The sequence below is a fragment of the Pleurodeles waltl genome, chromosome 7 (genome assembly GCF_031143425.1).
Source record: "Pleurodeles waltl isolate 20211129_DDA chromosome 7, aPleWal1.hap1.20221129, whole genome shotgun sequence".
Taxonomy (NCBI): domain Eukaryota; kingdom Metazoa; phylum Chordata; class Amphibia; order Caudata; family Salamandridae; genus Pleurodeles; species Pleurodeles waltl.
The window spans coordinates 1,104,177,767-1,104,204,773 of record NC_090446.1 but is presented as its reverse complement, the minus strand read 5'-3'; the positions used below and the strand labels follow the sequence as shown (position 1 = coordinate 1,104,204,773).

Below are 27,007 nucleotides of genomic sequence, written 5' to 3'. Positions count from 1 at the left end.
GCAACTGGGGGGGGGGTGGGTGGGTGGGCCACAAAGCAACTGGGGGGGGGGGGTGGGTGGGTGGGCCACAAAGCAACTGGCTGGGCCACAAAGCAACTGGGGGGGGGGTGGGTGGGTGGGCCACAAAGCAACTGGGGGGGGGTGGGTGGGTGGGAGGGAGGGCCACAAAGCAACTGGGGGTGGGTGGGTGGGAGGGAGGGCCACAAAGCAACTGGGGGTGGGTGGGAGGGAGGGCCACAAAGCAACTTTAGGGCCACAAAGCAACTGGGGGTGGGTGGGTGGGTGGGAGGGCCACAAAGCAACTGGGGGTGGGTGGGTGGGTGGGAGGGCCACAAAGCAACTGGGGGTGGGTGGGTGGGTGGGAGGGCCACGAAGCAAGGAGGGCCACAAAGCAACTGGGGGTGGGAGGGCCACAAAGCAACTGTGGGTGGGTGGGTGGGTGGGAGGGAGGGCCACAAAGCAACTGGGGGTGGGTGGGTGGGTGGGTGGGAGGGAGGGCCACAAAGCAACTGGGGGTGGGTGGTTGGGGGGATGGGAGGGAGGGCCACAAAGCAACTGGGGGTGGGTGGGAGGGAGGTCCACAAAGCAACTGGGGGTGGGTGGTTGGGGGGATGGGAGGGAGGGCCACAAAGCAACTGGGGGTGGGTGGGAGGGAGGGCCACAAAGCAACTGGGGGTGGGTGGGAGGGAGGGCCACAAAGCAACTGGGGGTTGGGAGGGCCACAAAGCAACTGGGGGTGGGTGGGAGGGAGGGCCACAAAGCAACTGGGGGTGGGTGGTTGGGGGGATGGGAGGGAGGGCCACAAAGCAACTGGGGGTGGGTGGGAGGGAGGGCCACAAAGCAACTGGGGGTGGGTGGGAGGGAGGGCCACAAAGCAACTGGGGGTGGGTGGGAGGGAGGGCCACAAAGCAACTGGGGGTGGGTGGGAGGGAGGGCCACAAAGCAACTGGGGGGGGTGGGAGGGTGGGCCACAAAGCAACTGGCTGGGCCACAAAGCAACTGGGGGGGGGGGTGGGTGGGGGGGGCCACAAAGCAACTGGGGGGGGGTGGGAGGGGGGCCACGAAGCAACTGGGGGTGGGTGGGTGGATCGGGCCACGAAGCAACTGGGGGTGGGTGGGTGTTTGGGCCACGAAGCAACTGGGGGTGGGTGGGTGGGAGGGAGGGCCACGAAGCAACTGGGGGTGGGTGGGTGGGAGGGCCACGAAGCAACTGGGGGTGGGTGGGAGGGCCACGAAGCAACTGGGGGTGGGTGGGTGGGTGGGAGGGCCACGAAGCAACTGGGGGTGGGTGGGTGGGAGGGCCACGAAGCAACTGGGGGTGGGTGGGTGGGTGGGAGGGCCACGAAGCAACTGGGGGTGGGTGGGTGGGTGGGAGGGCCACGAAGCAACTGGGGGTGGGTGGGTGGGAGGGCCACGAAGCAACTGGGGGTGGGTGGGTGGGAGGGCCACGAAGCAACTGGGGGTGGGTGGGTGGGAGGGCCACGAAGCAACTGGGGGTGGGGGGGGTGGGAGGGCCACGAAGCAACTGGGGGTGGGGGGGGTGGGTGGGAGGGCCACAAGCAACAGGGAAGGGGTGGGATGTCAAGAAACAGGTGGGGTGGCTTCTTGGGTTGGCAAAAAGCGACAGGGAGGGGTGGCAAGAATCAGCAGGGAGGGGAAGGATGGGAGTGTTGGCAAAAAGCAACAGGGAGGGGAGGATTGGCAAGAATCAAAGAGGAAGGGGCGGATGGGAAGGTTGGTAAGAAGCAACAGGTATGAAGGGGGAGGGATTGTTGGCAAGATGCATTGGGGGCCTCGAGTGGGAGGGTTGGCAAGAAGCAACGAGGAGAGGGGTGGATGATAGGGGACAGAGCAAGTGAACACGAGCACTCATATTGAGTGTTTAAACACCAATAAAGTAGCTCCAAAAACAGTAGCAGTGGGTGGACACAAGTACTTGGTCTATGCTCTAGAGGACAGCCAAACACAAGAAGTCCAGTCACCAAAATGCAGGATAGAGAATGAAATATTGGTACCATAATCTGAATATCCTGGACTAACTGTTCCAGAGGATAAGCCCAAAACTGCACTGCATCCACAACAGCTCAGATGAGAGGGAGCATCTGAGGAGTCAGGTGTGACTTCGGCCCACTGACAGTGAACCCCAGCAAGTGCAGGCGGTCTGCTGTAATGAGAGAACTCCCTGGGGCGAGCTCACCTTAAACAGCCAATCCTCGAGGAAGGGAAAGACTGGAAGCCCTAAACTCAGCAGATGTGCTGCAAACACCACCATCATCTTGGCGAACACCCGGGGGGCACTGGTACAGCCAAAAGGGAGCTTAACAAACTGATAACACTTGTGGGCCCTCCATGAACTGCAGGTAATGCATGTAGGCAGACAGGACAGGAATGTGGAAATAGGCATTCTGCAAGTATAGCACTACCATCCAGTCTCCAGGATTGAGGGCAAATAGGAACTGAGCCCAGGTGAGCATCATGAATATTTCCTTTTTCAACAAGTAATTGAAAAGGTTCAGGTCTAAGACAGAACAGAGGCCTCAATCCTTCTTAAGCACCAGAAAGTAGCAGGAATAGAATCCACAATCTATTTCTGGTACCCTCTCAAAGCTTCCTTTAGCTAGAATTGCCAGTATTTCCTACCACAACAGAGCAAGGTGTCCCCCCCATCTGCAGATTGGGGACAGAGGAAGTAACGTCAAGGTCTGATGGAGGGGGGAGGGCATATTTCCTTTGGAAAACCTTGATCAGTCATTTGTCTGCAGTGATATCCCTCATTTGGGGTAGATGGTGTGGATTTCAGCTGCCAACTAGATCCCCATGCTGGATCAAGGGCATTTTTAAAGAGGTTTTAACTGGGCTTGTGGCATCTGCATCCACAGCTACAAAATAACTCTGGCACCCATTACAAGTTAAAGTAAACATCAAAAAAAATTGAAGAAAAATAAAACAAAAATGAAAAATCAATTCTTGATGTAACAAAAAAGGGTAATAAAAACAAAATGAAATGGGTTTATAATTAAAATTAAACATAAACTTACTAAAATATGTAAAAAAAACTAGTTGTAAATGATTATGTAATATGCTGAACAAATCGTAGGTACCTCAAATGAACAACAAATGAAGTCATGTGGTCAGAATGAAGCAAGTACTTAATGCTAGACCATTGTACTTAGAAGGAACTCTGTAGCAAGAAAATGTCAATTCACCTTTAATGTGGTGGCTGCCTTTGTGAATGGAACCAGGAGATCACAATCAAGATTCTAGAGTATTTAGTAAACAATGGACAATAGGAAAAGGTCAGATCATTGGAGATAGAAAGGTGTGGGACTTAAGGGTGAACTAAGTATACTGAAACACTAGAAGCATAACTTTAAGCAGGTAGTGCACTGAAGACTCTGAGTTACAAATTCATTTATTTTACTTTTGAATAAATTCAAATGGTCAGGTTTTTTTGTTGTTTTTTTACTGAGCACAGAAAGTAAAAAACCTAAACAACTTCTCAAATAAGAGAACGTTATTTCTAACTCACTTGAATACTTCCTTGCAAATGAAATATCATATTTTATTTCAAAAGTACATTTTAGTTAACACAAAATTTGAAAATATTACCTGAAGTCGTGCAAGAATACTTGCTTTCTTTGAGTTAGAGGAATAACTTCTTGAACACGAAACACTGCAGAAACGCTTGGTTTTAGAATAAAATGCATCTCTTACTCCAACCATGCCACACATCTCACATGTAGCTGTTTTCAAGAAAGCAAGTAAAAATGTTATAATACTAATTCCTGAAAATAGCCTAAAGTACAAAAAAAACTAAAAAAAACACAATTCTACGTTCAAAAATAAGTATGAATTTTAAAACTCAGCTACAAATAAAACAGATACCACGTGGCAGTCTTTATAAACCATTACACTAAGCATCATAATGCCAAGCATTCAAGACAACTGGTCTATTAGCATCACAATTATATTAGCCAAGAGCTTTAAAATGCTGAATTTGAGGTGTGTTTTTAAATGTTAGTATTTAATGACAAATCTAGTTTTCAAAATATTACAAATACTAGCAGTGCCTATTCTTGCTAAAGAGTGCCCTAGTTACATGGGCGTAACTCAAACAGAATTGCATTCCCTGTGTGTTAATCACTGTTCTCAGCAAACCCACATTGATAGACATTCTGTTCTGATTTATGTTTTAGAGTTGAATAAGGTGTTGCTAGTAGCTTTTAGGGACTATGCCAAGAAATTAACTTTATGCCATTTAAAAACCATTAACTTCCGTGACCCATTACTTAAGTACAGAATGGAAAGATGGGATCCTCTTTTGCAGCTCCCGCACTGGAAACCCAGAAACTATTTTAAAAGGTGAAACTGCAACACACTATTTAGGAACACTATACAAGAAGCTACCTTTGAATGAAGCAGTACAGATTTTCAATAATGTGATTTCATTGGGACCTTCTACTGTCCTTTGATTATTGCCATAAGTGAGAAATTTGCTGAATTCTATTAACAACTATGAGAGTGACACATTTTTAGGGTCAAAAGCGCCATGTTGTAATCTCTGTGGGCTTCTAACCACTCCCATGTCACGCCCGTCACTTTCATTAGTTAGTGGGCTTGCCCTCTAAAAAAACAATTGATTCCATTTGTGAAAGGCATGCTTACGTCATGCCTTTTCTAGTGTTTAGCCCTCCTCGAGCACACCAGTAAACTACTGAAAACATACGAGACTCCATGTTTTAAGTATGGTTTCTGGACTACTTTATTTTTTCATTTTCTGCGCAGCGTGATCTCGCTGGGCAGAAGTCAAGCGCTTTGCATGACATCGAACCTGTTACATGGATAATTGTACTTTTACTGGTTACATGGATAACTGCACTGTTGTGAATAAGTTACACTGCAAGCAAACTTCTGTTTCCTTTTCTGTGTCTCCTTCACGCTCATGGCGACCATAGGCACGCATATGTGAAACTGTTTTAGTTTTTATTATTAGTTTATGTGGCAAGAAAGGTCTGGTTTGGAGTTTACAACGCTAATAGCTCTAACGCAAGCAAACGCGAGACCTGCTACATTGCAAATGCTTGTTTGTTTTTATTGTCTAGTGCCTCCAGGGAATTTGTTTTTAAATAATGGAAAACTCTATATGAATACAATTCATGTCGTCAGAGAAGGAGATTTGTACTGTTGATGAATGATAACTTATTTTATGTAATTGGATTAATATTGTAAAATTAAACTACAACGTTTTCTGGATTGGAATGGAAATGTATAATATTTTATATACAAACTGTGCCTGGTGGTCTTTCCCTAGATAACATTTCCAGGTTCTCTACCTAAACTTGAGTTCCAGTGATATTTCAATTACATTCTATTTCCAAAATTGTGTTTTCTCGATTGGTCATTTAAATTATTGTTCATGTATCTAAAATGATTTCATTATTTCATGTGCAACTGCCTCCTGTATTAATATTGTAATCGTGATATTTCACAACATAAACATGGTAGGAACATGCACACCCACCCATTCCAGATTTGCCATCTGGATAAGTGTAGACCTGCCCATTATTCTTGATAATTGGGAGGCTGGATGGTAAAGGAGCAACTTCTTCTTCACTCTCATCAGAGCTTGAGCTGCTGCTCGTATCCTCGCTACAGCTATCGTAGCCGTCAAACATTCCAAAAGAATCGTGCCTCTTTCTTTCTGACTTCGAAGGACGTTCTGTCTGAAATGATAGGGAAAATACAGTTTAAACTGTGTTCAGTCACTCACTGCATTTTATTAAATTACTGTAATGTTATGAGAGCAAAAGAAAGTAAGAACTGAAAAATCCAGTGAACATTCAGGGGAACATAAAGAGAAGTATCAGACAGATATTGGTAACATCTTGTAGTGTGCATTAAAACATTCCAAACCCAAAGTCATGAAACCAGTTATCCGTGATAATCATGGAGACCTCAGCTCATGCAACCAGTTATCAAGGGCAGCTTCATCAAACTCATGGCTTAAGCAGGAGTTGAGAGTATACAAGTGTGCAAGGGCTGGAAAAACCTGAACTAAAAATGTAGAGGATTGTGTACTAGACCCACAAGTTCAGAGTGCAAATCGGAAATTATTTTGAAGCCACTCAGCACCTGCGTTATGCCTGGATTTCACATTCCCATGTTTTACTATGGAAAACATGGAATTTATAGTGCCTTTCCTAGAAAACTCATTATCAAATGGAATGTTACAAGCATTCACGTATCTGAGTATTTTTTTTTTTTCCATGATGCTTTGTCTCCTGCCGGGTTCTCCCTCCTCTCAACTCTTTCTGCCTTCTGTGTGGCACTAAGGCAAGTCTGCAGTCGCTGCTAGCCCTGAAAGGGGCACACTTAATCTAAATGCATTCTGGAAAATGGGCAGTTTATGCTAAGAAGTTAGACCAACGGCAGAAGGCATCATTCTTCTGCAAAAGGTGCTGTTTTCCCCCCAAGCCACATCACCAACAAAAAACCCTGTACATAAGTTGCTTTGAGCCCATGATGATACACCCCAACATTGTCCAACTTGATGAAATGGAAATACATTTCCACCACCTTCCCTGGCTCAAATAAGCATCATCCTTTTTGCACATCATCCAACCCTTTCTTCTACACAACATACAGGTATTTCTCAAGAAGCTGTTTGCATCTGTGGTGTTTAATTTTAATACATGTTTAGTTAGTTGCACTGCAATGCTTTCACATGGAAAGTCCATATATGTAAAGTGAAGAGATCTATTTTCTTTTTCGAGCTACTAGTGGATGTATGATAGCGCAGCTCCCACTGATTGGACGAAGGTCATTTCTGCAGCAGGCAAAGTGCCTATGTGCTTGTATAGATCAGTTGTGATCCTCTACATTTCTGCCTGCTGAAAACATAATGAGACACATTCTGAATGCACTGGTAATTAGGTTAGCAAGAGATGATAACGAGTAGTGGATTTACTGTTTCATTAAAATTACTACAATATAGCATCATTTTCAACAAAAAACAAACAAAAAAAAGTTTACAATCATATTTTGACGAGGGGACTATACTTAGGAGTCAAGAATTTGCCTTCAGTTTTGTAAAAGTTAAAGTTAGAATCTTTGAAAATTGAAATAACTCAGAAACGTCTTCAGTGCTTAAGCCATATATCAAGGCATGCCCACATGTTGAGATACCGCCATTTAAAAAGACTGCTTTCAGAAGCTTTTGTCTTTGACTCCAAAACAGCAATAAAGTTGGTGCAGAAATGTCTACTGATGGTCTATGCAAAGTATGCATTGACAGGATTCATGAGTGTATCTAGAAAAGTGTCTTCCGTATTCTTTAATTGGCAACATCTGGATTCACAGCTGCATTACAGTGGGCCATGATACCCTCTGCGTTGAGCTTTTTAGTATATTTGTCTTCGGATTTTATCATCTAAATCATGAATGGCACCAGTCTTACTAGTCTGTGCAAAAGAAGAAGTCATTTGCTTGTGAGATTAGTGAATTGAGTGTTTTTTTTTTATTTTTTATTTATTTTTTAAGAACAGGTACCTCCACAGACAGACAGGCGACAGACTATGGTGGTACCAGCCATAAAACAAACACTCTTTAAAAGCACTAAACCAACCACCATGATTCACGCCCTGAAGACACATTGTCGTACAGCGGGTCAAGGTTAGAAAAACAGCCAAAACATGTCAACCTGGAGGGGTGCAGGATTAAGAAATATCCATAACATCCCCTAATATCATTGTCTTTAATATCTCCTTAGAATCCGCTAAAAAACAAGACAGTCCGGTCTTTCAATAGGGAGTTTTAGCTGTGGAATAATTCCCTATACCATAAGGAGGTACTTAAACGCCATCCCAAGCACTTTCAAAAATCTTTGGAAGCCCATCTGCTCCCCCCTCTAGTCCAAATTGTCATTTTATTTTGTTGATATTAGGAAATACACAATCTCCGGGTGGGTGGCGTACTCCTCTTGTTCCTCTTATTTCCGTTGATAATTATTTCCCAGTTGCGCAGCTTCTCACAATGTATATTCTGGTAGGCCTTATCGGAAGCGGCTGAGAATATGAAATCACACCAAGAGAGGAGAGTCTGAAGAGGTAATACATTTATAAGCCATGTAGGACAGGGTGAAAAAAAATGTCAGCAATGCTGCAATTAGGCCTGAAGTCGGTATGATAAAATGTTTTTTTTCACCCAGTCCACTTCTGCCCAGTTTTCAAGGTCTTCGCAAAGGATTCTGGCAAAGACTTTTGCCTCTACATCTAAAACAGCTATGAGGTGGTAGTTGCCAGGACTTGAAATACCCCCCTTTCCGTAGATGGGAAACAAGATGGAACCTTTCCACAATTTTGGTACCTGGACCATTTGGAATAAAGAGGTATAAAGTGAATTTCATCTTTTGACCCAGTTGTGAACATCCAACATATATAGAAGAGGGGATTCCGTGTGGTTCTGGAGTTCAGACAGACATGCAGAACCTTAATGCCTTGCGTGACTCGAGATATGAAGCTGAATGTTTCTTATTGTGCCTTGCTTTTGGAACTGGGACAAAATGGTCCGAAGATAAGTATCTTTGAATAATCAGTAGTTTTTGCAGCCTCGCTACTTTTGATGCAAGCATGCCACCAGAGAGAATGAGCATCTAGTTCAGTCAGCTTGACCCATTGGCCCGATACGGACTATGGCATTATACTATTTATTTTACAGATTACAGATGAAAAAAAACAAAACAATTATTTTTACTTCAAGTATGAAACTCCATCAAGCATATTGCTTGTACTTATGTGCCTTAAAAACACTCTTTAAGAACTGTATTGTTTTAAGCCATTTCACCTTTTTGTTGTTGATTTTATTTTGTTTCTAATAGAGTGATTGTTTATACAGCCTACTTCACGTTATGTGTTTTTTTTTTTTTTTTTTTTAAACTCAGGAAAATGTATAGGTGTTCGTTTTGTGTAATGAGTAGAGGAGAATCTCTAAATTGAATGTTTCCCTAGGTCGTTTGAATTATTCTCTTAAAGTGAGAAATAGTTATTAGTTTTAAGTAATGAGTCAAGTGGAAGATCTAAACTGAATGCGTTTGATTTATTCTCTTATGCTGGAAACTGGCTATTTACTGGGGCATGATAGAAGCATCCTCTTTAATTTCAGTTCCCGTTGGTGTCAGTAAATTGATTTGGAGTTGTATAGCAGTGTGAAATTTGTACTGGGCATTTTAAGGATAAGCTACATGAAGGCTTTAGAAGGAGTGAGATGGTTGTTGTGGTTCTTAACACCAGACCAGCATCTGACACATGCATACAACCTATCACTACAAACAGCCCACATACAATTTCAAGGTGTCACTCCTGCTCATGATAAGCACAAGATGTCCTGATGCTGTACATGGAGTTTAATGGTTATGCTGGGTTGTTGATATTCCTGTTCTGTCGGTTAGGCATTTATGTAAGTAGCTTTGCTCTGAACACAAAGATTATGTTTCAGAGTTTAGTGTTGAAGTCACGAGAGGTCAACTTGTTTTCTACTATTGTACATATCCTGGTGTTTGACTTAATACAATTCATCTAAAATGTAATTATATATAAATGGGACACATTTATTGTACCTTTGAGAGTACAAACTCTATGAACTGTGTGCAATTTGTTTACATCAATCAACAACCAGTGGGATGTTTGCCATCTGTACCGCATTACGGACCGTGCTCTGAGAGTTGTCAAAAGCAGGGGCGTACCAAATGAATGCTGGGTTTCAGATTCAAGTCTTGCATTTCCAAGTGTGCACCTCAAACAAAGCTTGCTTTTTGGACAGGTGTACCACAGGCAGTGTATGATAACGATTCAGTTCACGCTTCAGTCTTTAAGTGTGCAACCTCCTTACATCATACAAAAAGCACCTTGCAGGCATCTATGACCTTCTGATTGACTATCCCAAATCACATATAATCAAAAAATCTGAGGCAAGGTATTTGTGAGTTAAGAGGACTGCCTAAACAATCCAGGCCCCACAAAAGCCCAAATGGCAGAAGCGCTCTATTTTTACACACAAATAAACGGAGCGTGCATTACCATACAAAACAGGTACACTATCTCCTTCATGTTCATCAATGCATGAGCTGCTGCCCTCCTTTCCACAAACTTTATCAACTTCGCAGTTTCTGGACACAATCTTTAAAAATGAAAGCTGGTTCTCTCCCCACCACCCAGTCCCACTTCCTCATCTAGTACTGACAAACTCTTCCCGAAGTTAAGCTATGCAACATTATGACCCGTGCCATAAAAATATGGCCATCTGAGTATTAAACACAAAGAACCCTGATCAGACTAGATACCTTCTGTATTAATTATCTTGCTGGTTACTTTTAGCCTCACAGGTCCCTCTGCAGCTCTCAGCTCTTGGCTCACCTACATCCCGATTGTACTGCAGCTCTTCCTGTGACACACTGACCAGCATCCCAGATTGGTGTCCATGTCTGCCATGCTCATGAATAGTGCCACAATCTTTCTGAGGTGTTCTGGCTCATTACATCCCCAGAAAGTACTGTTTCACCTGAAAATATTGATGTTGGTCCTTGAGAGTTATCATGGATATTGATGATGTTCTGATTTCCAATATCACAAATTGCGTTACCCTTAAGCAGTATCTGAGGTGAAAGACTTGAACCCTTGAGAGTCCAGTGGTGCATGTACTTAGGTTTATGTTTATATAGAGAAAGTCGTCCATCAATCAAATAACATATTGATATATTCGTTGCTTGTTCTGTTTCATGTAGTTGAGAATCATCATTCAGATGTACAGAGAACAGTTTCCAAGAGACCCACACCCATCTGTATATCAGTTTCCCTTTTCTTCCTAATTCCCTACCCGGTGTTCCTCAATCACCCTTGGTTGTTCCTTGCTGTTGCAGTAGCAAGGAGGCATGGAAGTGCTTACGCAGCCCTCCAAAAAACATAAAAATGTTACCTGCAGGTCGAGTAACTTGAATAATCTACTCGATCTAACTAATGTACTTGACCTGAAACAGGTCTCAAATTGCGTGATCCTAGGAAAATAGTTTACAGAGTTGCCTTTTTCTTCATTCTCACATATGACTGCACATGCAAATATGTGAGCTCAGCATATCTGCAGTACAAAAAAACCTCTTAAGTAGACTAAAGGTTGCTGCATGTATCACAAGAATCTACCCACATATAGGGGACACATGACTTGCTTTTAGTTTACCAACAGCATTGCAATCAGGGCAGGAGTGTTTTTCAGTTTGCTTAAACACTTAATTTTAATAAATATAGTACTAATCCATGATGTGGTAACATTGTCATCTACAAACTGTAACTTAGCAAGAAATGTCCAAAAACCTTTCTACTAACTTACAGGTTTACTGATAAAACTACATAGTGTATTAACAATCAGCGAAAATTGGGTCTCAGAAAACATATCCTTTGCACATTGACAAGTAAAGTATTCAGATTTGTTTTCATCCTATTAAACAAAAAATTATCACACACAAATACAAAAAATTGGCTTTCACAACTACTGAAATATATTTAGAAATGTTTGTACAGTTGACTTAGTCATATAAATGTTGTGTGTCAGGAAAAACCTGACACACTATAACCTTTTATTTACACTCTAAACAGCAAGTTTAACAGTTCACCTAACAAAGTCCTGTCATTCTGCAATAAAAAGAAACATTAATTGCAAGACAAACTGACTTTTGACCTCTATCTGTGAGCACACAGGAAATGTGACATGGAAGAACATAATTTAAAGGAGTCTTTTATTGCTCCTCCACTTTCTGACTGAACAGAACACCCGTTCTTTGTAAACTCGCCAGTAAGTAAATCTTAAAAATAACTCGACCTGATCAAATAGGAGTTGCCACAGCGAGTGGTCTAGTAGATTTTTCGAGCCCGGTCACCATTTATCATTATTAACAAATTACTGTCTAACATGGGAAAAGAGGCACCCACAAGAATATGTCTGATATCAAGCAACATTGATTTGACACTAGTTCTGAGCTTTCGGGCCCATCTCTACAAAAAAAACTCTGTGCAAATTCAAAAACAAACACCTAACTTTCAAGGACTTTGCAAAAATGTCTGCAGCAAAAAGAACATTCAATTGGAGAGTCCTAAAAGCAAGCAGCAATAGACCCAAAGTCAACAGTGTTCCATTAATCTTCCACATTCTCCAACCTCAACTGATATGTTATCCTCTTCCAAAGACAGTTCACAATGCTGCTCCCTAATAAACAATTGAAGCATAAAACGTAACAAAGTTTTTTTACATTATCATCAACAGCAATATGGAAGAAGAATAACTGTTGACTCTAGATCTATGTTAAGTTTGATTATTGTATATTGTCTAATGCTGACCACAGAAATTTTAGCCTTTAGACACAGAAGTGAATTCAGCTATATGTTGTAACAGAACTCTTACAATGCATTACTATACCTAACCACTAACACGGGTTCAAACATGTCAATGTACATGTTAACATTGTCCTAATAACATACATAAAACCTATACATAGTTATTAAAAACAGTCTATCATTTTTGTACCAGTGTGGAATGCTACAGTATGATGATAGGTTTAATATTGGACCAATGGAGCTGGAGTCAAGTCTTAAAGGATTGCAGGTATGCCCCAGAGGATCATGTGGCCGAGGCAGCATCAGGCTAAGCTACATACCATTCAGTGATGCCTACATGGCACGTACAAAACCAGCCTTATCAGCAAGAAGAAAATGTGCTTTGAAGGAACTTCATGATAATTAACCCTTGGACGCTATCGGTTTGTACCCTATTTGGCTGTTTCCAAACACCTTGTGAGGGCACAAATATGCACTGATGGGAGTGGACCAGATTTCCAAACGCCATAAGACCTTCTCCCCGTTAACAACCAGCCATAAGAACCTGCAGAATTATGGACAAATCTGCAATTGTGCATTTGGAAATTTCTTTAGCTATCATATAAGGTTAAAGCATACAACTGTGTAATACACAACCAAGGGGGTTTATCACACTGCTAGGCATTATCTAATGTATATGGCTTTCCTACTGTGGACATAGGCTGAAGTGTGAAGTCTGTTGTGCTACACTACCACCAACAGGGAGCTGTAATCCCTACTCCCGCAGTTGGAGTGTTGCGAGTTAAGACATGAAAGGAAGCAGACCTTGCTCTCTCCATTTCCAGGTCCAACAAGGACACAGATTGTACCTTCTCACTCCTACTGCTGTGCAGGGCCAGGAAGTGGATCTTTCCACTCAGGTTACCTCCTATGGTTCGAGCAGCAGAGAACAGGTAGATTAGTGAAATATCCTATATATAGTGACTTACCTCTCACTACAAGACCCATGGGACCAGGCTTGAAGAAAATGCCAAGCGGACTATCATATGCCTCAAAGGTTGTTTCTCTCTTCCTGGCTGTTGAAGGCTTGTTGGGTGAGATCTTACAGGGAAAGGGCTAGCAACACTCACTGCATTTCTTTAGCCACAGAGGGAAAGGCAAAGCATAGAGGAAAGGGCACAGTAGTGACAAGGTCCAATCAGACAGATAGATGGAGACAGAGGAGGGACGTGTCCGATACAAAGCAAGATTTAGGAAATGTAGCAAAACACATTATCTGCAAGTGTGATCCTCATGTTAAGAAAGGTTCATTCCACTGCTTTGAACTCTTGTGAATGGGGCTAACTTAACATCTTAAGTACACAGCACTAGTTATTTAGCATGGATTAGACATCCCTCTTCCAAATTGCACAAGATGTCACTGGTGACTTAGATATGTAATCTTCTTAGCATAACTATTGTTGTGAAAAAGTAATCTAATTATTTGCTTATGGGCTGCTATACATAATCCACGATGGGTGAGATCTGCTTTATAGGTGAGTTGAAGGAATATTTGTGAATAATGGGCAATAAGTGGATTGGTGGATGTCTGACAATTTTGAGCTAAATATTCTTTGGTTTTAGTTGCAGGTCACGGTAACTGCATTCAGTGAGGACCATGGCTCTGGTGCATGCAACGATGTGGAGCTGAAGAGCGGTGCCAGTTCCTAAGTCACTCTGGAGTCGACATGCTTAGTTTCTTTTTAGTTGCAACTGAGTTCACTTCCAAGGGCCCAGGAACTGAATTTGACACCAGTTGGCAAGCCAGGACTCTCTGCAAGAGAGCCCAGGTCCTGGATGGGTGAAGTATTTGATGTTACTGAGACTTCTTAACAGGAGGTAATCTCTGTCCAAGCCCTTGAAGAACCTTTGGAAGCAGGATGCAGAAAGCTAAGCCCAGTCCTTTCACTCCAAGGACAGAAGCAGCAAGCAGCAGGCCAGCACTGCAAAGCAACAGGCAGAGTGGCAGTCGCTCCTACAGCATCCAGCTCTTCTTCCTGGCAGAATGTCCTCAGTCTAAAAAAAGTCTAACTTTGTGGGGTCAGACGTCCAGTACTTATACCCAATTCGGCCTATAAAGATAGGCAAATGTAAAATGTATTTGTAATGCATAAGGCCCTGCCTTTCCTGCCCTCGCACCAGACACACTCCAGGGGAGCTGGAGCCTGCTTTGATTAAGGACAGGTACAGCCCTATTCAGGTGCAAGTGTCAGCATCTTCCACCACTCTAGCCCAGGAAGACCCATTAGGATATGTATGGCACAGGGACGCTGTCAGGAGGGTAGGTGAATCGGCCTACAGTTACGGCTCAACTAAGAGGTTGTCCCGTTTTCCTGACGTGTTACCTTTGAAACCCTATCCTGAAACTGGGAATGGGCGACCCCCTTTTTTTTTTTTTTACGTAGCAGGTAGCCTCAATGTAAGTGACTGCCTTTTGTTTCTAACCTCCCCCCAAAAGGGTTGGTATTAGATTATTGTTTGGAGAAGGTGTTTTCTTTGAGTATTGGTCCTGATGAAGCATCAACGGATCCGACTGGACCAATAGACGCAAAACATGTAGACCCACGATCCGAGGCCCTAGAACCTATCTGGTCCTCTCGTGTTTTTGTACAGAGTAAGTGAGCATTGTACTCACCTTTACTCTCCCTGTGATTTTAACCTTGGTCCCCTACTTATGGTAACTGATTAAATTTATGATGTAGATCTAAGATGGGTAACCAATTTTATTTTTATTTTTCTCTCCATATTGCTCAGGTATTTCGATTTAGGTAGTTACACTACAGGACCTGGTTTCTTGTGCTACACTTAGAGCAATACGGTTAAGAGCCCCCCTTCAGGGGAGCCCATTAGGCATTGCAGCACTAGCCTGACGAGGAGCTTTCCCGATGATGAAGCCAGTCATCCAATGTGATGCTTGAGGGCTCTCGCTCCTGCAGAATTAGCTTCTTTTTCTTTAATTGGAACAGTGTACTTGTACATATTCTTATATGTATGGCACACCTCAGCTCCCTTTGTGTGACTGTCTAGAGTAGATTCACAAACAACCCAACTGTCATCCTGACCCAGACGTATATTATGCAGACAGGCAGAGGCACAGAATGGTTAAGCAAGAAAATGCCAATTTTCTTAAAGTGACATTTTGAAACTTACAATTTAAAAAACAACTTCACCAAAGATGTATTTTTAGATTGTGAGTTTAGAGACCTCCGCAAACTTCATATCCCTGTCTACTCCCAATGGAAAATGACACTTAAGATATTTCAAGGCAATCCTATGTTAATCTATGGGAAAGATAGTCATTGCAATATAAAAACCGAATTTAGAAGTATTTCACTATCAGGACAAGTAAAACACACCGGTATATGTCTTACCTTTTAAATACACTGTACTCTGCCCTGAGGGGTGACTTACATTAGAAAAAGTTACAGCTTGGGCCTGGCAAGTGGTTGCACTTGCCAAGTTGACATAGCAGTTTAAATCTGCACACAGAGACACTGCAGTGGCAGGTTTGAGACATGTTTACAGGGCTATTCATGCGGGTGGCACAATCAGTGCTGCAGGCCCACTAGGAGCATTTGATTTACAGGCCCTGGGCACACATGGTGCACTATACTAGGGACTTACTAGTAAAATAAATTTGCCAATCATGGATAAACCAATCACCAGTACCATTTAGACAGAGAGCACTTGCACTTTAACATTGGACAGTAGCGGTTAAGTGCCCAGAGTCCTAAAGCCAGCAAAAACGAAAATCAGCACAGGATCAAAACAGGAGGTCAGGCGCAAAAAGACAGGGAAAACCCTGCAGAAAGGGCCATTTCCAACAGCCAAAAGGTACAAGAGGAAGAAGGTCCACTACTTTAGTGCTCCTCACAGGTCATTGACAGCAGGTCCAGTCAACTTCTGTTCCTCCTCAGGTCCAGGAATGTCCTGAATCGGGTGTCTGAAGGTGCCACATTTACAAGTCGACCTATCTAGTGGGTGAAAATGACTGCTGGATGCAATCTAACTATTTTGGAAAAGTTCCCAGGCAAAACCAGGGTTTTCCAGCAACCAGATAGTGGATACACAAGAACTGTCTTGGCATCCAGTTGTCTTCCTTTCACGTGCACCCCAAGTGCTATATGTAAACCACAGCAGACCTGTCAAACAATATTTGACACTTTAAGCAGGGTGTGGTCATCCTTTTTGCATCAGCGTCAAATACTGCTATTCTCAGTTCAGCGTTATCAACCTGCCAAATACCTACTCTGTAGATCCTGGGAGAAATTTCACACCTCACTCACACCTTTTCAAATGATAATCACTGGCTTGCCATGTTTGTACTGTCACTATAGTAGATGGCATAATAGGTGTTGCAGTACACTCATGGCATTTAACTTCTAGACCCTGAGTGCACTTTGTGCCATATACTAGGGACTTATAGGCAAGATTAATATACCAACTAGAAATTTGCAATTTCCACCATGTTTCAAGGGCAAGCACAGGAACTTTATCATTGGTTAGCAAGGTTAAAGTGCACAGAGTTCTAAAGTCAGCAAAAATATAGGGTCCGGCAAAAGGTGAAGTCTATGATGGCCACGCAGAAAAGGTGGATTTCCTAAACACATGCACTCTCTTGGTGTGCTTAAGCAAAAAAGAAAAAAAAAATAGTTCCCTAAAAGTGAGTAGTGGAAAATTACAAGTACAGGCTATGTACCATGAGAGGGTCAACCAAAGAAACAAAGTAAGCCAATGAATAAGAAGCAAACAAATGTGACTTACAATAAAGTAACCAATAGTAACAAATGGGTGGGCTTTACGCTACTATACTTTCTTGTTAAACTGACAATAAGTTGTTTTCAACCAGACACATGTGCTGTCCGATAGGCTCGACCAAAAAACAAGCAAGTTGCTGTACTTATTTGGGATTTCTGATTTAGGACTATTTGTCTATCCAGAGCTCTGTCATTGAAAATCTGGCATAGATGGCTCAGAGCTAGTTTAAACACAAGGACACTATATAACCCTGACATTGCAGCAGATTCCAGGCCTGCATGTTCTCGCATGGCCAGTTGCTAACTTGTGAAGCACCCAATCTCTCTGGCATGTACTTTCTGGCATTGACATTTCACTACAAGATCAGCAAATCTACTGGAGTGAATTCCTTCCGAACCTAACACCGCCTTACAACACTACTCCTGGTAAATGCCAAGCTCATTTTATTGCATATGTGAGCGCTGCTAAAACTGAATACTTGCAGGCCATAATCTTAGGAAATAAGCGAGAAAAGGGAGAATACGTCAAATGTGAAACCCCACTGTGTACTGGTATCAAATTTAAATCCTTCTGTTTTATTGATGAAATCCATTGTGTCCAGCAGATATGATGGTGCTTCATTTATGAAAGGCTTTAAGAAGGTGTGAACGTACGTTGAGATACATTCAAGTGCTGAGTCACACCTGGAGAGGTTCGGTTGCCCCGGTGTATTTATGTGGGGGGTTTTCCCCCCATCTTTATGCATCTTCGGAAGAATTTACATTACTGGATTTCAATGGTTTAATTTTTTGGAGTTCTAGTTGACAGATGGCGGAAAATACTGACTGTTCAAAAACTGACACTTCCTTTGGGATAGTGTTTGGAGGTGGGGAGAAGGTTTATCTATTGAACAGGCCTCATGGTATTCATGGATCGTGAAAAATGCTTTCAAAACGGACCTTCTGAAATAATTCAAGAGAATTAGTTTTTAGACATACAAAATCTGTGTGTCGTGTGGGGAGAAAGGACAATCCCTTTTCAAGTATAGCTACCTCCTCAGTGGTGAAACTTCAGGACAGGTTGACAATGGACATATATCTTCATTGATTTTGGCAGAACTGGCATCTTGTGCACATTTTCCATGTCTGAGTGTCCGGTCTGTGTCTCCCTCAGCTTCTTTGTTGGCCTCCGCTGAATAAGTAGTATGTTTTTTAGTGTTAAAATTCTGGTGGGATGACCCTTCACCAGGATCACACTTAACTGGGGATTCTGAAGAGGAAGTTTCTAAGAAAGTGATAAATCTTTGTTTGGATCTTGCTTAATAGTCAGGAAGTGCCCTTCTAGAATCCGGTCTAATGTACAAATATTCCTTTAGATAAGAATAAACAGTTTCCAAATTAAATGACAAATGTTATCACTTTCAAATGTGGTGCTTTTGTTATTGATGGTGAAATCCTTGTATTTTATTTCGTTTTCAAACTTTTTCCAGTAGTGTTTTAGCTTTAGATACTGTCTGGTTGTCTTTAATAACCTGTTCTAGTAACAGAATCTCATCCAATTGTTTTTGACAGAGTCACTGGGCTGTTTCAAAAGACAGAACAATACATTCACAACTACATTTATTTCCAATTACACTGAATCCTTGATGGTAGTCCTGGTCCTATATGCAGATTACTGGAATGCTGAACACCTGTAGGCCCCAATGAATTGTGTATGGTTTAAGATTCTCTAGTAAAAAATAACTGTTGAGCTCTGTTCTTATTTGCTTTTTTATGAGTCATGTTACTATCTTAACTTCATTTTATTGTTGCGCAGTAGAACATAATGTAAGTGAGGTAAAAGGAGAGGGGGTAGATATCAGCTTTTGAATGGGATCCTCATAATAAGATGATGTCTTATTTTCTGTTATATTTCAGTAATCCTCTAGGACCAGTCATGGCTACTTATAATTCAATCCTGAGAATCTTGATTTTTTTTTTTAATGCAAAATGAACCCTAGCAAGTGAGAACTCGCTCTTAAAGTCCTTATTCTAAAATAAGGTGCCATGTCTTGGTACAATTAATTAGTTGATACAACCCCTGTACATGCTACATACTATGAGTATGGACAATTTGGATACAACACAGAACTCTTACTGTTTAAGAATGTGGACTGGTATATTTTATAAACATTATGCACTGTTAAACAATTGTTTTGTTTGTATAAGCAATGACTTTGGATTTCTGAATTAAGTGTGGGTTAAACAAGCTAATAACACCTTTGGCTGTGTCATCCAATGTTTATGATTGGCTATGCTAAATGAGTTCAAATAAAGATTGAAAATGTATTATGTATATGATACATGGTGAAGTTAATTACATTTCTTGATCATTAAGGACTAAATTTGTGCATTGGTTAAATAATTTCAGAAAAAGTGTTCCATAACTTTCAGAAAGTGACATTTTCAAACTTTTAACTTAAAATCAGACTTTGCCGTTAAGGGAGGGGGTTTAAATTAGAATTTCTCAGGCACCAAACATAAAATGCTCACCTGGTCCCAATCAAAAGTTAGCACTTATTAAATGTAATAAGGAAACTCAATGTTATCCTATGAAAGACGTAGGTGTCAAGCAATAACCTGTCCCACAGCGACACAATGTTGACCAAGCTGCTTGTTCCCAAATTTTACGAAAACATTGCGTGCCTCCCAATTAAATACACATAATAGACACCGCAATGTCCCGGGGGAAAGGGGATGGATGAGAGAAGGAGAGAGACAATGGAGTCGCAGGGCAGGATCCAGATGCCTAGTGATGGTTCTTGAAGAGCCAGTCTTTCCTATGATAAATTGCACATCAATCAAATAACTAATACATCATAACCCATTTATACTCTACTGTTAAACTATGATGTACAAGCTAGATGTACCTGTTGGTATCCCCTTTCCCGCTTTTGATGGCTCTCCCTCATTCTAGGAATTTTCAGAAACTATGTGGATTACCTGTAATTAAATAAGAGCCTTGAAACTCCTATACTGTCTATAACTACTCCCACTGTGATCTCAGATTAGCCCCTCATCACCTCATTTAAGCCTACCTAGATGCTCCTTGACGTTCAGTGGATATTGTGCATGTTTCACCTTGATGAGATTTCCCAAGATGCCAACTCACTTGACTCAAAGACATTTACATAGGCAACAATAATAAGAAAAAACTCTGAGTTAATATCAAGGAATATGGTTCTCATTGTATTACTATGAAAACATAGGTTTAATCAACAGGGTTCAACTTCATGAACAACCAGCTTATCACTGTTGCTTCACAGCGTAATTTTGAGCACGACAACTTTGTTCGAGCGCCAGACACAGAATGTTCTGCATCACCAACAACAATTTGACATAATGCAAACCACAATAGTAATGCCTCACTAAACTCTGCGATAATACACATATTCAAAGTATATCATTTTAATAATAAATGTTCAATAGAACCTCCTTTCGGTGGTATAGTGAAAGCAACTACAATAAGCGTATTTAGCATGACAAGCGGTGAACATCCCAATTACCTTAAAACCCAAATATGTGCCCTTTTAGGCACATTGCACCCTGGAGCATTCGCTTATCAAGTTTCAAGTCAGCAAGTATCAAGTTTTAGCAATAAATGTTCTTAAATCACGTGCAGCGCGTTGCCACCTTTTTAAGGGTTAATTGCCTTGGTCTCTTCTTCCAGAAGCAGCCTCCAAGATGCTGGACAGACCAGAACATGAAGATCAAAATCAGAGGCGCAGAGATTCCTTCTCTGCAGCCGGTGAACTGTACAGCAAGCAATTCACTCAGGCCAGGTATTGTATAAATACCTGCTACATCCAGCCACACCCAGTCTGAGTCATAGAGATCCACACCCAGTCTGAGCCATAGGGATGCTGAAGGCTTGTGCAACATGGGTTCCCAAAAAAGCACTGGTCTCTACAAACAAGCATTGGTCTCTGTAAAAAAGCATTGGTCCCTGCAAAGGCAAATTATCAACTCAGAAGTTTTTTAGTGGGGCATATCTGGGTTTGCAGACCCGACAGCAGGCCTCACATTTGTGACAATTGAATTTAGGAGTTTTTCACTACCAGAGCATGTAAATCTTAAAAGTACATGTCCAACCTTTTAACTGAAATGCATCCTGAGCTATGGGCTACTTAGGGGTGACTTATGTGCAATTTCGGGAATTTTTAAGACTGGGCAAAGGGTTATAATGTCAAGTCGAATTGGCAGTTTAAAACTGCATTCAGGCTGCAGTGGCAGACCTGGGACATGTTTTAAGGGGATACTTAAATGGGTGGCACAATAACCATGCAGGCCCACTAGCAACATTACATTTATGTTATTCATTTACTACAGATTTACAAGTAAACTAAATATGCCAATCAGGTTAAAGCCAATTTTACCACATTTTAGGGAGTGAGCACAAGGACTTTAGCACTGGTTAGCAGTAGTAAAGTGCACAGAGTATGAAGGCTAACAAAAAAACTATTCAGCAAAAACAGGAAGGGTGAAGGTAAAAGTCTGGGGGATTAACAGTGTGTTAATAGTTTTCCTTTGTTTTTTTTAAAACGTTAAAGAGTACCTATTGTAATTTTCACTTTTACTATTCCTGAAAAACCTAGCTTGGTCAATTGATACATAGTACAAAGATGAGCATTGTCTCTTGCAGATGTTTTTGAAGTGTAGTGGAGCCAACACACATTGAGTTTGATACCTTTAGGAATGATCTGCAGTACCCTACAATGAACTGATGCCTTCTACAACTGACTGAGAGAGACGAAGAAAATGGTGAGATAACAAATTCCCACTGGACTCCTACAAAGATTTTTAGATATCATACCTGTAGTGTTCTATTCATATTACGACAAGACTGTCAGAAAATTTCAGATACTATGTGCATAGCTCTAATAACACATATTCCGTGGCCAGGGAAGGATACAACACATTAAATGAGTTAAACACCCATTTCATTACATAACAGATAGGAGTTCGGCTAAAACCTTTCATTGGTGGCTGGTAACAGTTATTTCTTAATTTATTGACTACTTCAAATCAAACTTCATTTAAATGAAGATTCAACAGAAATAAAGGTAAGGAGATTATTGATGTGATTGCTTTGAACAGTAATAATAAAAATGTAAATGGCACTTATCAATACTGATGCAAAAAAAATACTTCTGATTTTATGAATTGATTTATTCTTTTAATTCCCCACATGATATGGAACACATCATCTAAAACAACTGATTCCACTGTTTCTTTCATTACTTCTACATTGTGTGTTTTTCTTGCTCTTAAAATAAATTATATTTTTCAACACAATAACTTGTGAACTAGTATCTAGCAATTATGTTCTGGCTCCTAATTTAATTAAAAAACTTCTGAGATTCTTTAATCCCTGTGGCGATCTTTATGATCACATGTAATGAAGATTCTATTCCTGCCCATATAGCCCGTCTTAAATTTTCTTACCTTTGTCCTTCATCATTATTTGGTCCCTAAACATTTGCTCATAAGTAATAACTTCAGGTTCACATGACCCAGCTAATGTCCATAAAATGGAAACATAGGCCCTCATTACAACATTGGCGGTAAGTGCCGCTTACCGCCATGCTGACTGCTGCCAACACACAGCGACAGTGGCGGTATACCGCTACCCGTATAATGACCCACACATAGAAATCCACCATTATACAGACACAAACACAAGTCCGCCAGCCCAAAGGTCAGTAATAAACTGTCAGTACCAAAACCCACACCGTTACGCCAACAGAACTACGCCCACGGCATCATGACTCACAAATCACAGCAACGGTCACTCAACCGCGTTAAACCATTTGGTGGTACACACCACCACGCTCAAAATACACAAACACTAACAAAACACCACCCCATTGGACAATTCAAAATACACACACCTGACATACATACACACACCACACCAATATAAAACACACACCCACACTACCCACAACCCTTTACAACCTAAAGATTTTGGCAAGTGAGGGAGAGACAATCCAGGAGCACCCACTGAATCTGAGCCACAAAACACCATCACCCACACACCATCCACACACCTCACAGCACACACCCTCACACATCACTCACACTACACCCATGGCACCACAAAGACACCCCAGATTCCCAGAGGAGGAGCTAAGGGTCATGGTGGAGGAAATCATCCGGGCAGAGCCACAGCTATTCGGATCACAGGTGCAGCAGACATCTATTGCAAGGAAGATGGAGCTATGGCATTGAGTCGTGGACAGGGTCAACGCCGTGGGACATCACCCCAGAACAAGGGATGACATCAGAAAAAGGTGGAACGACCTACGGGGAAGGTGTGTTCCGTGGTTGCAAGACACCAGATAGCTGTACAGAGAACTGGCGGTGGACCCCCAGCTCCTCCCCCAAAAATAACAACATGGGAGGAGCAAGTCTTGGCAATCATGCATCCTGAGGGCCTCACTGGAGTAGCAGGAGGACTGGACTCTGGTAAGTCAAATCTCTATTACTATCACCCCCCCCACCTGCATGCCATCACAAACTCCTACTCCTACCCTCACCCCCATTACTCCACCACCTCACATATACCCCACCATCACAACCCACTCATCCCAATACCAAGCCCTGCATGCAACACCAATGCATGGACCCCCATCATAGACCTGCATGGACACCCATCACCACAGCATGCACACTAGTAACAATCACTTAGCCAAACCAATCACAACTCACACAACCCAAAGGTGCCTTGCTAATAACCATAGAGGGAAACATATCCATGCACAAGATGGCACACGCAGAAACAATAACACTGCATTTACATCCCCACAGGACAGCCCCAACCAACGTCACCGTAGAGGAGGTGCCAGCCACATCCAGTCCCCCCAGAAGATGCCCACCGTGATCACAGCAACTCTGCACGCCTGGATCACGATGACCAACCTGGCCCATCAGGGACCACTGGACAGTCGGTTACCCAGGCACAGTCCCAACCCACCACAGAGACTCCCCCCCCCTCAGAAAACACTGCCACAGCACACACCCATCGGGCCTATCCTTCCTGCCCCTGGACACGTCAATCAGCAATATGTCCACCACTACAGGGACCCCAGGACACCCCACAAACACAGGACGATCAGGGACCTGGGGTCAGTGGCAGTTGGCACACGGTTCAGGGGACAGAGGCACAGGACAACAGGGAAGCTGGGAGGACTGCTGTGCGACAGGAGGAGGACAGGCCAAGGGAACCGATTCTCCACGAGGCACTCACCAACATCCTGGGACCATACCACCATTCCCAGGAGACCATGGGCCAGATACTGGCCAAGTTGCAGGAGACCCAGCAGCTGCAGGAGGGACAGTACCTGGGGATCAGGGAGGACCTGAGGGATATCCACACCACCCTGGTCACCATTGCAGGGGTGCTGGCAGAAATGGACAACACCATGAGGGAGGCAGTGGCACACCAACAGGCCCCTGAAACTAGCCAAACCAAAGAACAGCCCTCCGCCTCTGCCTATGCTAGTGGTCAGGAGGCCCCGCCACAGGAACAGGCCACCAGCACCCCACCCCCTGCAGAAGGAGAACCACCATGCAAACAGTCCCTGCGATCCAGGCAGAAGCCAGAGAACATTGCCAAGACCCCCACCAGGAAATAAGACTCTCCTGATTGTCACCCTTGTGTCCCACTCTGTCACCCTGTCCACCTTGAACTGCCATTGCGCCCCTTCCTATGCCCCCTTGGACAATGCACCTGTGATACAAATAGACTGGGCTCTACCCTCGACCTTCCTCCATCAGCAACCCAACCCATTGCAATACCCCCTCCACTTATTAGCAACTAAATAAACACCCTTGGAACAAAATCAAATATGGAGTCTGTCAATTGTTTGACAAATGTATTAGTTACACAAACTGTAAACATTGCAATTCAAATGTACTGTAATATTTACAGAGCTATGACCTATAGTGGGCAGCAGTAAACACACCAGGAGCCAGAGTGGGGCATAGAGATCTGAAAATAGAGATGCCAAAGGGTACAGTAAGTGGCCAAAGAAATGGGGAATACAGGCTCCCATGTTCAATGTCCAACACAAAACTGCAATAGAAGGTGAAGTTAGTGTCTTACCTGTGTGTCACTAGAAGCACTGTTGAATTAGTGTGGTTCTGTTGTCCACATCTTCTTCCTCTGACTCCTCGTCACTGTCCACAGGCTCCACCACTGCCACACCACCATCCCCAGGCTCATCCTCCTGCAGAAAAGGCACCTGGTGTTTCAAGGCCAGGTTGTGCAACGTGCAATGATGACTGGCACACCTTCTTGGGTGAGTAGTACAGGGATCCACCATTCAGATGGAGGCACCAGAATCTGGCATTCAGGAGACCAAAGGTTCGCTCAATGATCCTCCTTGTTCGCCAGTGTGCCTCATTGTAACATTCCTCTGCCCTTGTCCTGGCATTCCTCACTGTGGTCAGTAGCCATGAGAGGTTGGGGTAACCAGAGTCATCTGCAAATATCGAGGGATACCGGTTAGCCACACACTCACCCTTTGGGCCAACCCCACCCCAACATACCGACATCAACTGGGTGGGGACCACGGGCTCACCTATTAGCCATACCCGGTGCCTCTGGTGTTGAGACATCACATATGGGATGCTGCTATTCCTCAGGATATAGGCATCATGCACAGAGCCAGGATACTTGGCATGGACATGGGAGACATACTGGTCAGCCAAACACACCATCTGCACATTCAGAGAGTGAAAGCTTTTTCTATTTCTGAACACTTGCTCATTTCTCCAGGGGGGGCAAATGCAATATGTGTACCATCAATGGCACCAATGATGTTGGGGATATGTCCCAGTGCATAGAAGTCAGTCTTCACTGTGGCCAAATCCTCCACCTGGGGGAATACGATGTAGCTGCGTATGTGTTTCAGCAGGGCAGATAGCACTCTGGTCAGCAGGTTTGAGAACAAAGGCTGTGACATACCTGATGCCATAGCCACTGTCGCTTGGAAGAAACCACTTGCCAGGAAATGGAGCACTGACAGGACCTGCACTAGACGGGGGATACCTGTGAGGTGGCGGATAGCTGAGATCAGGTCTGGCTCCAATTGGGCACACAGTTCTGGGATTGTGGCCCTATCAAGTCTGTAGGTGAGGATAATGTGCCTGTCCTCCATTGTTGCCAGATCCACCAGGGGACTGTACACGGGGGATGTCTCCATCTCCTATTCATCCTCAGTGATTAAACTCTAGGGTGAAAAACGGTGAGCAGAAGGTCATATCCACACATATTCCAACATTAATATGCATTTTTTCCTTTACAGAATCAGTATGAAAACAAAAAAAGTCAGTTAATGTGCCAATGTCTACTGTGACACAGTTAGGTGCCATGGCCTGTGCCCCCCTGAAATGGTGTCTGCCTGACCTGTGAGGAGGGACAAGTGGAAAAGAGGTAATTCTGCTGGCGTTCTACGCTGCTGCGGTCGGCGGTCAATGACCGCCATGCAACACCACATTGGTTATCATTGGGCCCTATGGGTTCCAGGAGGCAATGACGATGTAAGCCGGTGGTGATACGCACCGCCACATACATGACCGCCATTTTCTATCTGTGCACTCACTTGCTACCCGACCTTCAACAGGAAAGGACCTACACTGCAAGTGCTGCTGTGACCCGTGTCTGGAAGCGACAATGGCTAGAGTGTCTGGGGAAAGGGCCACTGCCTTCACTTCGGAGGAGTTGGAGAGACTGGTGGGTGGGGTCCTACCCCAGTATACTTTACTTTATGGTCCTCCAGACAAACAGGTCAGTACACTGAGAATGATGCGTGGGCCATGAATGTATGGATT

General features: G+C 43.1%; 1 protein-coding gene across 4 annotated transcripts in view; it reads right to left on the bottom strand.

The window, feature by feature from the left end:
• MBTD1 (mbt domain containing 1) overlaps nucleotides 1-27,007 on the bottom strand; it is a 527,258-nt gene that overhangs the window by 487,756 nt on the left and 12,495 nt on the right. For all 4 annotated transcript variants that reach the window (XM_069200036.1, XM_069200037.1, XM_069200040.1 and 1 more), the window contains exons 2-3: nucleotides 5,522-5,723; nucleotides 3,610-3,743 (exon numbers count right to left, since the gene is read on the bottom strand). In XM_069200036.1, coding sequence (XP_069056137.1) covers nucleotides 3,610-3,743; nucleotides 5,522-5,723 — 336 coding nt within the window. The remainder of the gene's footprint in view (nucleotides 1-3,609; nucleotides 3,744-5,521; nucleotides 5,724-27,007) is intronic.